At 41.2% G+C, this 15,038-nt stretch overlaps 1 protein-coding gene across 3 annotated transcripts; it reads left to right on the top strand.

The window, feature by feature from the left end:
* Nucleotides 1-38: 38 nt before the first annotated feature.
* Nucleotides 39-14,068, top strand: ZBTB3 (zinc finger and BTB domain containing 3). Of its 3 annotated transcripts, none has more exons than XM_077455821.1 (3): nt 39-185; nt 557-698; nt 11,513-14,068. In XM_077455821.1, exon 3 carries the CDS (start codon nt 11,515-11,517, stop codon nt 13,600-13,602), a length of 2,088 nt encoding a protein of 695 aa, XP_077311947.1. In that variant the 5' UTR covers nt 39-185; nt 557-698; nt 11,513-11,514; the 3' UTR covers nt 13,603-14,068. The 3 variants fall into 3 exon arrangements, with proteins under 3 accessions (XP_077311947.1, XP_077311948.1, XP_077311949.1); XM_077455822.1 differs by lacking the exon at nt 39-185 and adding an exon at nt 192-354; XM_077455823.1 differs by lacking the exon at nt 39-185 and adding an exon at nt 192-358.
* The last annotated feature ends 970 nt before the right edge of the window (nt 14,069-15,038 follow it).

The raw sequence follows: 15,038 nt of genomic DNA, 5'->3' as shown, positions 1-15,038 counted from the left end.
GATACCGAACACCCTGGAACCAGCAAACGGCGTCTACTAAAACAGGAATAAAGTGGGCGTTTTTAATTGGCTGGGCTTGGTGCCCATCACCTTTACTACCGACCAACCAGCGTAGAGGTGATAGGTCACGCAGCCTCCAATCAGGCTGTAGCAGAGGCGGCTTCAACACGGCTCGCTTTGTGCAGGTGAACGACAGAGGGGAGGGTCACGTGACTCCCATTGCTATACCGTATTATTACTAATAATGTCACCTGGATTGTATGCCTAGGCAGTGGGGCAGGCTTGGTGAAGATGCTGGCTTGCCTAGTATGTACCTGTAGTATGGAGAGCTGAAGGGAGTGGAGCTAATACTGGGTGGGTAGGTCAATGAGCATTTCCTACTGTCCTATATATCTTATAGTTACTCAGCAGAGCTCACCTCAGGCCTGTTCATTTTCTGCAACACACTGATAGGAAAGGCAGGATGTTCTTCTGTCCTAGATACATGTTACATTGGAACTGTATACTGTGTGCATCTCCTGAGAATTATACTTATGAAATGTGTGTCTATTCCTAGTGATACAGAAGATGTGTCTGGTCCCCGACACCTAGCTGGTCATGGTGGGCCAAATAAAGTGACAACGTGGCGTGGACCTCATCTAAAGTGACCTCTTTACCAATCTAAGCCTGCCAACACACAGATCCACCAGACGGTGAAGGTAAGAGCTTACGACACTTACTAGGTGGTGTGTGTGTGTAACGAGGGATACTTATTAGCCAATGTATGTAGGCATAGGACACACCCCTGTCACGCCCCCTTAACCACGTAAGCCCCGCACCATTATGCTGGCCAAAGACCAGGGACGAGCTCGGGCGTGTTCGCAGAGCCCGCCAGGAAGTCAGCACTGCGCTACTCACAGGCAGCGAGACATTGTCCCGATGCGTGGCTGCAGAGATCGGACAATGTCTCACTGCCTGTGATTAGCGCTGCGCCAACCTCCTGGCGGGCTCTGCACGTGCAGCATGCGAACACGCCGGAGCTCATCCCTACCAAAGACCAGACCACTTTTTGCGATTCGTCACTGCGTCACTTTAACTGACAATTGCGCGGTCGTGGCTCCCAAACAAAATTGGCATCCTTTTTTTTTTCCCCACAAATAGAGCTTTCTTTTGGTGGTATTTGATGACCCCTGCGGTTTTTATTTTTGCACTATAAACAAAAAAAAGCGTCAATTTTGAAAAAAACACATTTTTTTTTTTTTTTTTTTTTACATTTTGCTATAATAAATATCCCCCATAAATATATAAAAAAAATAATTTTTTCCCCAGTTCAGGCTGATCCGTATTCTTCTACATATTCTTGGTTAAAAAAAAAAAAAAAATCGCAATAAGCGTTTTATTGATTGGTTTGCGCAAAAGTTATAGCGTTTACAAAATAGGGGATAGTTTTATGGCATTTTGAGTAATATTTATTTTCGTTTTTACTAGTAATCGTGGACACATCGGACATTTACACATTTTTCGGACCATTGTCATTTATACAGCAATCAGTGCTATACAAATGCACTGTGTAAATGACACTGGCAGTGAAGGGGTTAACCACTAGGTGGCAGTGTATGGGGTTAAGTGAGCCCTGGGGAGTGTTTCTAACTGTGGGGGGGTGTGGCTGTGTATGACACTTCACTGATCTCTGCTCCCATTTACAGGGAGCAGATATCAGTGACCCTGTCACTAGGCAGAACGGGGAGATGATTGTTTACATTAGCATCTCCCCGTTCTTCCTCCCTGTGAGACGATCGCGGGTAACCCCACGGCGATCGAGTCCACGGGACCCGCAATCCGACTCACGGAGGTCCTGCCCGGCGCGCGCACACGATGGCATGGCGGCAAATTTAAAGGGACGTACCTGTACGCCTATTTGCCTGTCCGCGCCATTCTGCCGACGTACATCAGCGTGCGCCGGTCGGGAAGTGGTTAAAGGAGAATTATATATAAAAAAAAAAATGATTGATTAAACCCACAAGTACTTTTTTTTTTTTTTTTTTCTTACCACTACTATTCCTTTTTCATATTGGCTTTTGAAATGTACAAATGCAGCAATTTAGAAACTGGATGAAAGTTTTATCGCCCGGAAAACACTTTTTGAAAGATTAAAAAGTGCATTTTATATACAGTTATATAGAGCAGACCAAAATGAGGGACACATGAGGAGGAAAGAGGGACAGAGGGACTTTGTTCCAAATCAGGGACAGTTGGGAGTTATGCAACATCACCGCCCTCTATAACTGATCAAGGCATAGGCTTCGCCATTCATTCACAGAGTACTGTGACCGTGAGAACTACAAGTACCAACATCCTTTGCGGCTGAACTACCAGGGTGCTGTTGAGACACGAGTAGAGGAGGGCTGATCGGCTGCTCTCCTGACAGCAGGGGGGGGGGGTCTGCACTGATTGATTATCAGCGCAGCCCCTACCGAGGAGGGCCACGAGGGTTGCCAATCAGTGCCCATTAGGGGTTCCAATCGATGCCCAGCAGTAATGCCTGCCAGTGCCTCCTCATCAGTGTTGCTTATGAATGCCCATCAGTGCCATCTATTAGTGCCCGTCAGTGCAGCCTCATCAGCGCCCACCAGTGAAGGAGAAAACGTACTTATTTACAACATTTTATAACGGAAACAAACGTTTTTTTGAGAATGTTTGGTCTTTTTTTATTTGTTTAGCAAAAAAAAAAACAGTGGTAATCAAATACCACCAAAAGAAAGCTCTATATGTAGGAACAAAATGATAAAAATGTTTGGGTGCAGTGTTGCATGACTGTGCAATTCTCATTCAAAGTGGGACAGCGCTGAAAAATTTTCTGGGCAGGAAGGGGAAAGTGCCTGGTATTGAAGTGGTTAAATACCACCAAACAAAAACCCCCAAAAGAAAGCTCTATTTGTGTGAAAAAAATGATAAAAATGTAATTTGAGTACAGTGTTAAATGACCATGCAAGTGTCATTCAAAGTGCGACGGCGCTGAAAGCTGGCATGGGCAGGAAGGAGGTAAAAGTGCCCAGCAGGCAAGTGGTTAAAGAGGAAGTAAACCCTGATGAGTTTACTTCCTCTTTCATTCCCTGCAAAGGTAAAGCATAATGGGCTACTATGCATCGCATAGTAGTCCATTATGTGTCACTTACCTGACACAGGAGCCAGCGATGTCACCGCTGTCCCCTGTAGTCCGGCGCATCCATCTTCTCGGTGGGTCTCGCCGCTCCGCCGCTGTCATTCGCCGAAGCCGCGATGACGTCACTCCCACGCATGCGCACGGGAGCTGCCACGCGCGGCATATCGCTGTTGACGGCGGCGCGCTCGGTGCGCCTGCGTGCCGCTATCTACGGCGCATGCGCCGTAGACAGCGGTGCCTGTCTTTCGATAAATATCTCCTAAACCGTGTAGGTTTAGGAGATATTTCTTGGACCTACAGGTAAGCCTTAATCTAGGCTTACCTGTAGGTAAAAGTGTGTTGTAAGGGTTTACAACCACTTTAAGTCCTATACATTGCGAGGTGGGGCCTCCTTGGATTGGCCTTGTTTTTTCCAGTACATCTCTCAGATGCTCAGTGGATTGAGATCTGGAGAATATGGAGGCCAAGTCAACACCTCAACCTCATTATTTTGTTCCTGAAACCATTCTTGAATTCATCAGACCAGACCACCTTCTTACATTACTAGCGTAGTGAAATTTAGAAAAATAATACCAAACCAATTTAAGGTGCCTAAATTGTGAAAAACCAACCAGTTACAGTAAAATAATTAATATATATGCACATGCAGCTGCCCCTTTAATTGAAACAATCCACTTTTGCAATGAAACAAAAATGTAAAAGTATGGCGCTTACATGCTTTACAAATAAACAAGTACACTAAATAGCGTGATAAAAACAATGATAGAGCGTGTAGAGTCTAATGTGGTATTAATCCCAACACCAAAAACTGTGATACAATAATCTTCAAAGTGACTCTTCTAACAGAAATATTCCACACCTTCACCACTTGTGCTCAAAAGTGTACATGCACACTCACCAGAGGTGTCTGACTCCCTTTTACAGGTAGGTCAAGCAGTGCTTTTTGGCCCTCAAAGGCTCTTATCACTTTGGAATACTCTCCAATGTCTTCCTCCAGTTTAATGGGACTTCACTCGTACAATAACCAAGCAGGAGACACCATTCAAAAACACCAGTATATATTGTAGAGATGTATTCACCCCACCACGCCTGACATTAGCCGGTGTGCGTTCCATGCCTCGATCCTGGGCTGGATGTGGCCTCATACAGGACCCGAAAGTGCTGGTTATGCACTCCTACGTATATTTCACTAGAGCCACGTCTTCAGGAAGTGCTAAAGTGCCGTTTCCGGTCTTTTCTTTTTTCTTTTTTTTTTTTTCTTTTTATAATGGAAGGATTGCTCTGCTTGGTTGTCCCCCACACAATTGAAGATAGGTGTATTATTGTATAGGCTACTAAATCATGGGTCCTATACAAGCCATATAATCCATAGATGCAAAACCCTAAATAAAATACATCTTGAAAACACATTATCTGAAACCCATAATATAATTCTCATACCGCAATGCTCAACTCTCCCTTCTTGATGGACCTAATCTAAATTTAATACCGAATCCTAATGGACTGTTTTTTCTCTTGATCTCCATCTAGTGGTAAATATAATTTACAGTAATCCGTTTCTAACATTTATGCATAACCATGAAAACTGCCCAAAGGGGGCAACAACAATCCTACAGGGGACCCAGCCTAGGATCTATTAGTCCACTAAAAAATATATATTTAAATATAAGGTTACCAAAATGTGTGTGTGTATGTGTGTGTGTGTATATATATATATATATATATATATATATATATAGTCCATAAAATCAACCATAAGATCAATGAATTCGAAAACAGCCATGGGGTAATCCTAAATTATTAAAATATAAAAAAAAAAAGGGGGGGTGAGAAATCCCCCATATAAGGGGAAAATGTATTTTCAATGTAAAACATTTTTCTCCTTCAAACCTCCTATAAAATTAGCCCCTTGTGTGGGATAAATATTAAATGGATGAGAGCATTTGAGGGCCAAAATATGCTGCTTGACTTACCGTGAAATATTTATATTAGAAAAGTCACTTTGAAGATTATTGTATTCCAGTTTTTGGTGTTGTAATAACTTATTATTATATATTTTTTTTACCACTGTTGGTTTGCTTACATTTTTCATTATTGTTGGGCAATCTCTTAATTTGTTGTATATTTATCTGTTCATTTATATATTGTATCAATTTTTATTGGAAATAATCTCATTGTTTATTTAATTTTTCATCAGCGCTGCACTATATTATTTTATCCATTCACTTATCTACAGATTATCTGATGTGCTATTTGTATAAGACAGCGCATATTTTGTGTGTATATATATATATATATATATATATATATATATATATATATATATATATATTTATTATATTTAAAGAGTATGTAACCCCAACATTTCATGTCCCCGATATGTACCTGCTGCACCATGTACTTGTATGAAAAAAAAACGTATCCTGTGCTCTCCCTCTGCTTTCCTATTAAAACCTAACCACACATAACAGGAGAACACACTGTGATAAGTTCCCTAGCTGTGCTGGGAACTCAGCCTGCTCTCCTCCAATGATCAGACTTGTCCTCAGGGTATGCGCTCCCTTATAAAAAAAGGGAAAAAAGTTATTTCTATTGTTTTACCTTTCATTTCTTTTTTAAACTGAGCGGGTTGTTTTACAAGGTGATTATTTACAATCACTTGAAATAACATGGTACATGGCTAAGGATATCCCTGTTTCATCTTCTATGTTATTTAGACCATTGTGTGTGTGTGTCAGCTATAAACTCTGAGAACTTTTTTTAGGGCCCCTATTTGGTACCGGTGCTCATGAATTTCCTCTTCAAACATTCATGTATCAAAAAAATACCAGCCCCAATGCACAACAATACAGTACATCTGTTTTATAAAGTATATGTGTTGGGGGCTTGATGGGAATGAATAAAAGCACCCCCCAAAGTACATATACAGTGTGTCTGTCCGATGCCCATTGCAATGTGCTTGGTAATACACATAATTGTAACTCAATGTTTCAGCATACTGCATGGTCAAGAAAAATTACAAGCAATATGTAATTAAATTATTTGCTAACCCTGTTGTTATTGCTGTGATCACATAAGTACATGATAATCTGTAAACCTTGATGATCACATAATCTGTAAATAAAAGTATCATTTGATATATTCCCACACGCTATACAATGAATTGGTCCAAATCTATCCTTATGCCCCTTGACCCAATAGGAGCACCTCTCCCAACTTGTGCCAATCAAATTGCTGTTGCCAATTCTTTTAAATACCTGGGGGTGGTGGTCTCCCCTGAGCCTTCCCACTATCTCAAATTAAATCTTGGCCCCTTGCTGGACAGTCAAAAATTAAAAAGGTTAAGTTGGTGTAAATTTCCCTTGTTAGTAGTAGGCCGAGTCAATTTAATAAAGATGGTCTGGGCCCCGCAACTTTTGTACATCTTCCATAATTCCCCTATGTGGATATCTAACAAGTGGTTTATAGATTCTCAATTTCAAGATCTTATATGGAGAAAAAAAAAAGCCCACATCAGCTTAACCACTTTGCAGTGTTGCAAGGACAGATGGGGTTTAGCAGTCCCGCACCCCAAGATATATTTTATGGCATCGCAAATGCAACCACTTCCTGGCTGGGGACAGGATGACACCCCAGACCCTGTAGCTAAACTGATAAGCCTGTTTAACCCCCAACTTGCTTGCTAGCTCTCATTTGGAGATGGATCTACCAAGCCTTCCCAACTTCTTCCCCTACATCGGTTCTCCTTCGAAAGGTATGGAAAGCCTTAAAAGAGGCAGTAAGTATTGTGCTGGCCGTTTTGAATTTACCCCGATTATAGCACAACCCTAATTCTCCTGAGCTTCGTAAATTAATAGGTTTTTCAACTTGGCAGCAGAAGGGTATTTGGTTCTTTTTTGGGGTAATTAGGGGGTACTACACTGAAAGCATACAACCAGTTGTGTAACGAACTCTCGCTATCTCCTAGACAATTCTACCAATACCTTTAGTGTAGACATGCGCTGCAGGAAAAGCAACGCACCCTCAATTTGAATGTATCTAATTTGGCCCTGGTGACCGAACTCCTCCAGTCAAATACTTGTAAAGGTTTAATTCCCCATATTTACCTGGAACTACTATCTATCCAAGACCATGCTAAGCTGAAATGCAGGGCCCGCTGGGTAATGGATATTGGAGAAATGAATGGTGATCAGGGGGACATGGCTCTAGAATCAATTCTGGTGCCCTCCCTTTCTGCCTCTCACAAGCTCTCACAGCTGTTTAACAGGCGTTCGATGGGTCCTTTGTAGAATAATCTCTTTGACTGGGGCAGGAGAGATACACCACTATGCCCTAAATGGGATATATTCCCACACAACTATCCAACAGATCTGACTGAAAGGCCACTTGTTGAAAGAAAAAATACAATAAATACAGAATACATTTCCAAACTTTGAATTTTTTTTTTTTTTTTAAATCCGATAATTTATACAGTATTGCATATGAATAATTTTATATTACAGGAGCTCTAGGCCATTTTTTTATAGTTTCACTAAGCTAATTTTATTGCTTTGATAAGAAAGGTATTGTTTACAGAGTTAAATGGAGCATGGCGAAGTGCTAAATGAGTCAGAGGAGTGACACAGCCATCTCCCTCCTTTTACTCATATAACTCTATATGGTGTTTCAGCTGAACAGACACATTGAACATGAGAGCAGATAGTGTCCGGTGTCATGGCTGCATCTTGTATTGTAAAATAAAGTTTATAAATATTTCAAAATGTGTTATATAAATCATGAAAAGCACATTTAAAACATCACTATAATAACTTGCCTACTATTAAAACCGAAGTGTTAACGTTGACCCAAACTATTATAATTTTCCCTTTTTGAAGTACATTGTCTTTAGAAATGGCATCCTCCGACCTCCATATACATGCCTTACCTGCCCTCTCTTTCTCTTCCACAGCCAGGGCTGTTTCAGCAACCCAGGCAGGAAGAGGGGACAGGGGTGACATCACTACCCCAAACTTATTTCAGTGCTTGGGCCTAGTGAGTGACTGCTAGGCTCTGACATATTACAGGGGAGCAGGTCCCCCATACCAAGAAGACCTGGGTATTCTCACCAGCTGCAGAGGAGCAAAGGGCTGCAGTGGAGCACAGGAAAGGTGCGTATAAGGGGGTTGTTTGATAGTATCTCTGCAAACGTTATAAGTCTTCACTTTGCCCGCATGAGCAAGATGACAATTTCTAAGTAAAAGCTTAAAAATTAACTGGATATGACTTTTACGCAAAAGTCTGGGGGGAAAAAAAGGTAATCATACAAGCAGATAACATTTCTTGTGCCATTTTGTACACAAGCTGTGAACAGAATACCGCTAGAAGTCTGTTGCCATGGCTGCAAGTAAGTGAAATTTGAATTTTAGAAAATCATTGCTGGCTACAGAAAAATTAAATAAAAACACCATGGCAACTGCAGATCAAACAGACGCTAAGATGGCAGCTTTCTTGGCTATGAAGGATAGAAGGCTTTAGTTCTGCTTTAAGTTCCAGCATTGAAACTCACAGTAGGGGCTGGAGCACAGTGCTCACTGTACACCTCCTCTATTCAAAAACTTGACTCTTTTAATTTTGTGATTGGACAAGGGGATCATGATTTCTCAAGTCGTCTTCCAGGACATCATCTTAGAGAGGGTTCCTCCCACCTACAAACAGGAAACTCAGTGTCCACCATTATAATGCCCTGTACACACAGTCGGAAATTCCGACGGAAAAGGTCAGATTGGATTATATTGTCGGAATATCCGATCATGTGTGGGCTCTATCTGACTTTTTCTGTCGGAAAAAAATTGAGAGCAGGATCTAAACTTTTCCGCCAAAAAAATCCGATCAGACTTTTTCCAATCGTTTGTAGAGAATTCCGACGGACAAAGTGTCATGCATGCTCAGATCAAATTACAAGACCAGAGCTATTGGCTACTATCCTCTACGTAGTCCAGTCGTACGCAATGAACGTCACCTCGTTCCGAATGATCCGATTTTCTGACAACTTTGTCCGACCGTGTGTATACAACACCGGTTTCGGACAAAATCCATCGGAAAAAAATCCGACAGATTTTGTGGTCAGCATGTCCAACCGTGTGTACAAGGCATTGGGCCCCTTTCACACATGTGGACCATTTGTCCGTTTTCATCCATCTGTTGACAGACATCAATGCATCTCTATGGAAAAATGGATGTAAATGGATTTACACCCACTTCCGTCAACATCTGTTTTTTGGAACAGATCAAAGCCCTGTTTTTCATCTGTCAAAAAAATGAATTGGAGGAAAAAAAGATGTAAGCAGATGACAAACGGAGATGAACAGAAATTAAAACGGAAGATTGCAGGGGGGAGAGGGGAACTTCCTTCCGCCGCCATGCCAGGAGAGAAGGTGGGAGCTGAGTTCTTGTCAAAACTGGGTACCGCCCCCCCCCCCCCCCCCAAAAAAATGACATTCCAATTGTGGCATGTCAGGGGGTCACCAGTACTTTAAGCAGAAGTTACATTTTTGGGTGGAACTCTTTTTGATTTTATATTTTATTGTTATTTTTATGATCTCAGAATCAACACAATTGTGTAGGCCCCACACCTCCAGCATTTTGTAGCTTGACATTCAAAGCTCGTAAATCGCGGGGGGAAGAAAAAAATAAATATTTTCTCTATGGAGCTGATCCACAGCTCCACTCCAAGTCTCCTAAAGCCAAATGCCTGAAGCTCAAAAAAGTTCTGGAGCTTTTTTTGTAGCTCAGATTGGGTATATGTGTGCATTTTTGGCGCGTTTGTATTCCCATAGAAATGAATGAAAGTGCGCAATTTGCTTTTGTGCATTTTGGCACAATTTTCTGCTCAAATGCATGCAAAAATGTAATAAAAAAGTAGTATATGAATAAATGTAAAATACACAAATTACTAAAAATCATCAAATTATGTAATAATTAACCCCTAACCTGAAAAAAAGAAATGCATGATTAATATAAATAATAATTGATTTTGTGTTAAGGTGTTTATTATTCTAAAAACAATTTTTAGGGGTTAATTATTTATGTATTTGTTATGACATAGTATTCATTTATTTGATTATTTTTGTGTATTTTACATTCATTTATTAGTAGTAGTAGTAGTATTAACACCCTAACAAAAAAGAAATAATAAGACACTAAATAAAATATTAACCCATAATCCTATACTTAACCCCAACCCCTAATCCTAACCCTAACCTAGCCTTAACTCTAATCCCTTACCCTAACAAAAACAAAAAATAATGAATAATATTAATAAAAAAAGAAATTTAAATCTAGCAACCACTTATGCAACAGATGATCGTTTTCTCTATTGAATAATAGAAAAACTCCAAAGCTCATAAATGCTGTATAAAAAACTGCACACAAAAAACACCGGAAAAATGCTCAGACACTACGCAGAGACGTTAATGCAGATCACACATTATATTGTTTTACAAGCCAATATTCAACCCGCATTTAATCCCTTGCATGACCTGCATTATTATTTTATAATTACTATTAACAAAAATGTTGACAAACATATTTTGCTAGTAAAATCACTCTCACTGCATAAAAAACAAAACAAAAACTTTGCTTCTCTGCTCCCACCCAACCTCCCCACAACCATATACACCCCATTAAAGTTTTAGCATCCACACTTAGCCCTAAATGTCAAGTTTTCTTAAGAAATATGAGAAATATCGTTTTTAATCTTTTCATGGCAGATGGAAAGCTGTGCACACTATTATCTACTCTAATGCCGCGTACACACGTCCGGACTTTCCGTCAGAAAAGGTCCGATGGAATCATTCTGTCGGATATTCCGATCGTGTGGGATATTCTGATTGTTTTCTTCGAAAAATTCAGACGGCCCTAGAAATAGAGCATGCTTTAAATCTTTCAGACGGAATCAATTTCTATCGGGAAAACCATTCGTCTGTATGCTGGTCCGATGGACCAAATGCAACACAAGGGAAGCTACTGGCTATTGAACTTCATTTTCTAGTCTGGTCATACGTCATCACGCTCAAAACGAACAGACTCTGGTCCAGTCGTGTGTACGCGGCATAACTGGATGGTTGCTCTGATTGCAATGCAGTCCAAGATATCATACACACTATGAATGCTGGGAATTAGAAACGTCTGAAAACAAAGTGAGTGTGCCTATACAAACTGATCAGTTTCTATTTGTCTTTTTTATTTATTTTATTTAAAAAATACAAAAACAAAGAATTTGACTAGGTGTTATGACTACACTGACATTTTATTACTGAAGGCCCAGTGTCTTTGCTCATGTGTTGCTCCTTTTTGTCCTTCGCATGCTTACATGTGTTTTCTTTGTTACAGCCATGGATTTCCCAGACCACAGTCGCCGCATACTTCACAGTCTTAGAGACCAGCAATCGCAGGGTTTCCTTTGTGACTGCCAAATATCTGTGGGCACTGCGCGCTTCCTGGCACATCGTTCCATTCTTGCCTCCTGTAGTCCCTTTTTCCATATGTCATGCCGAGAGAGACCAGACACACGAGAGCTTACCCTAAACAGCCAGATTGTCACAGCTCCAGCCTTTTCCTTGCTCCTCAGCTTCATGTACTGTGGTAGACTCAGTTTTCAGGAGGCTCCCACTGAAGATGTTCTGGCAGCAGCTAGCTATTTGCACATGGATGAGGTTGTGAGGGTGTGCAAAAAACGTCTGCAAGGTCGAGCTCCTGCTGAGGCAGATAGCACTCGCCGAGAAGAAGAAGGAGGAACTGGTTGCCTGGGGGTAGAGAATGATGGCAGAGATGTAAACTATGAGGGTCAAGATATCAAAATTATGCAATATGAAGGACCAGAAATAGCAGGGGATGGACAGAGAATGCCTGGGAGTATAACGTATCACTTGCAGGAAGTAGCAGGAAGCAGCAGGTATCAGAAGCAGGAGACAGAAAGAAATGGACAAAAATTACCAGGAAGTATAAAATATCAGGAACCTGAAGCGTCAGGCATTATGCAGAGAAAAGTAGGGGTTTCTCGGTTTGAAGTACAGAACATGAATGAAAGTGGCCAAGGCCTAGAAGCCAGTTCTAAATTTGAATTGCAGGAAGGGACAGTGAGTATTGAACCTGTTACTGGCAGTGTGAAGTGTCAGGGGCAACAGCTCTCAACTAGTAATCAGGAGGCTGCTGGTAGCACGAGATATGAGGTGCAGGAGAGGACCGGAAATGAACATATGTCAGAAGCCATAAGATGTCCCCAGCAAGAGGCTGTAGAAAGTACACTTGCATCGCCTGCTCAGAGATTCACTTCACAGAGCCAAGATACAGGTTCTAATGGACAGATAGTACTTTCAAGAAACTCGCCAAAGAGACAGGAGCCTGCAGGTAGCACACAAAGTACTCCCAGATATTCCCATCAAGGGCAGGATAATGCTGGCACTAGCAGTCAAACATTACCTACTACTAGGTATTCTTTGCAACCCCAGGAAGAAGCTGGAACTACATTAGCTGTGACAGGAAGTTCCAGATTCCCCTTACAGGAGCCCACTGGTAGTGTTGTGGCAGTGCAAGGCATTCAAAGATATTCCCTACAGAGTCCAGAAGTGGCAGTGAACACTGCATCACAGCCCGCCACTTCCAGATACCCTGTGCAGGAGCCAACGGGCAGTATTCAAGGAGCTCAAGCACGTGGCAGATACAGTTTGCAAGTTCAAGAGCCAACAGGCAGCACAGCTGCTCCTGGTCCATCAAGATACTTTCTGCAGAGTTCAGAATTAGTCAGCAATGTTTTGACACTCCCGGGTACATCAAGGTATACTTTACATAGCCCAGGGTCTCCTGTGGGGAAAAGAGAAGAAAGGGAATGTACGAAATCTGAACTGACAGTGACAACTACTACTCAGCCTGGAATGGAGACAGCAGCTGCTTCTAGTCCATGTAGTTCTACTGTGAGTGAAGGTCAACCAGTTCCAGGTGTATCTGTAAAGATAGAAGCCATTGTAATATCTGATGAGGAGTGTGAGAGAGCGGTAGGGGCATTTAAACGACATGGGTATGAAGAGGAGGAGGAAGGAGAGGAGGAATCTGGATATTTGCCTTATCATATGATTGCAGTGCCAGGTGGCCACCACCCAAACTATGGAGGTCTTCTGCCCCCCTCAATGCACCCAGAGGCCATGTACTTACAGGAATTTGAAGGACATCCTGGCTTTCCTCTTTTCCCTGAAGATGTGCCCACTTGTAAGACATGCGGTAAAACATTTTCTTGTTCCTATACACTCCGCCGGCATGCCACAGTGCACACACGGGAGCGACCCTATGAATGTCGTTACTGTTTGCGCAGCTACACACAAAGTGGGGACTTGTACAGACACATTCGCAAAGCGCACAGTCAACTGGAAGCAGGCGTCAAGAAGCCGAAGACTGACATGGAGCCCACGCCCCCAAACCTGCCTTAAAACATGAGTGGTTGACATTTTCTAGGCACAGCGCAGTTACTAAAGCCGTCAATGACAATGGTTTTCTGAGACAGAATTTCCAGGGAGTTTCCAGAATGGATTCATGGAGCGTGCAGTCCTCCCTTGAGTTACATGGATTTCTTCTCAGTTGTTTTAATTTATTCAACCTTTAATGTATGTGTGTGTGCGTGTGTATTTTTTTTTTTTTTTTTTTAATTTAGAATAACTTCAGCTCTTCAGTGCTTGTTATGAAATTTATGATTGAAAACATTATCAGTTAAAAGAATAAGTACTGATACAACAAATACAATTATTGACTTTTTATTACTTTTAATTGTGGGGAAAAAAAATGAGAGAATATTGCTACAAGCTGCTCTATAGGTTCATTTTGTGCTGGTGGATCAGTGGTTCCTCCATAAGATCCCCTGACCAATGCGTCATTAAACAGTGTCTTTTGATGAGCAAATGTGTTTTATGTGACTGCTGTAAATGTTTATTCCATTTCAGGGCATTGAATAATCTTCAGTTGGGCTATGAAGGCCAACATTAGGATTTTACCAATGACTGAAGGCCTGAAAACAATTGTGCACTAAGAAAAATATAGAAACTGCCATTGCTAACCTCCTGTTTTAAAATATTAGTTGCTTGGCCACCACTGACCTAGAACAAGCATGCAACAGGTTATACCAAAAATAGTTAGATCTTCATGCATATTCCAAGTCATTGATTTTCCATAATGAACCCCCACCAATGCAAATCGCATGATGCATTTCTCTTAAAGCAGTAATAAACCCAAAAGCAAACTTTTATTAGTACATTATATTGCAGCTTACCATGTTGGATATGATGGCCGAGTTATTTTTCTTTTTTTAGGCTTTCCTCTATTTTCATCTGGTGATCAAGCCAATAAGTCTGTTTTTCAAAAGAACAAGCTCTCTTCCAGATGTATCATTTTACAGGGATGAGACAAACGATTAAACACTGGCAGGAGTCCTTAGAATGATTAGCTTTTATTTCGTCATTTTACAGGGATGAGACAAACCATTAAACACTGGCAGGAGTCCTTAGAATGATTAGCTTTTATTTAGTCATAAAAAACCTTTATCCCAAAAAATAAAAATGTTTTGCTATAACTGATTATAAAGGGTGAGCTGGAGTTTGGCTTCAGTTTGTTAGTGTACATAAATCTTCTAGCACATTTAGCACTAACCTCCCCCCAGTGTAACAATGCTGCTGTCTGCTGTACAGTCATCCAGAATGTGGGCACTCTAATACAGGAGGTGTGTTACTGGCCAGATCACCAGGTAAAAGCAAAGGGGGGGGGGGGGGGTAGCCTTAAAGAAAAAATGAATGCAGCCACCACAATGATTGGTAAGCTGCAAAATATTACACATTTGGTTTTGGGTTTAATACTGACCAAAAAACAAAAAGGCTGT

Source organism: Lithobates pipiens, unplaced genomic scaffold (genome assembly GCF_037356315.1).
Source record: "Lithobates pipiens isolate NorthernLeopardFrog02 unplaced genomic scaffold, aLitPip1_a1.2 Scaffold_10, whole genome shotgun sequence".
Classification (NCBI taxonomy): Eukaryota; Metazoa; Chordata; class Amphibia; order Anura; family Ranidae; genus Lithobates; species Lithobates pipiens.
Note: the sequence above shows the minus strand (reverse complement) of the source record. Positions and strands in the feature narration are given on the sequence as shown.

What these genes read in the sequence shown, in the direction of transcription:
- ZBTB3 (XM_077455821.1), top strand. Translation starts at nt 11,515, where the DNA reads ATGGATTTCCCAGACCACAGTCGCCGCATACTTCACAGTCTTAGAGAC.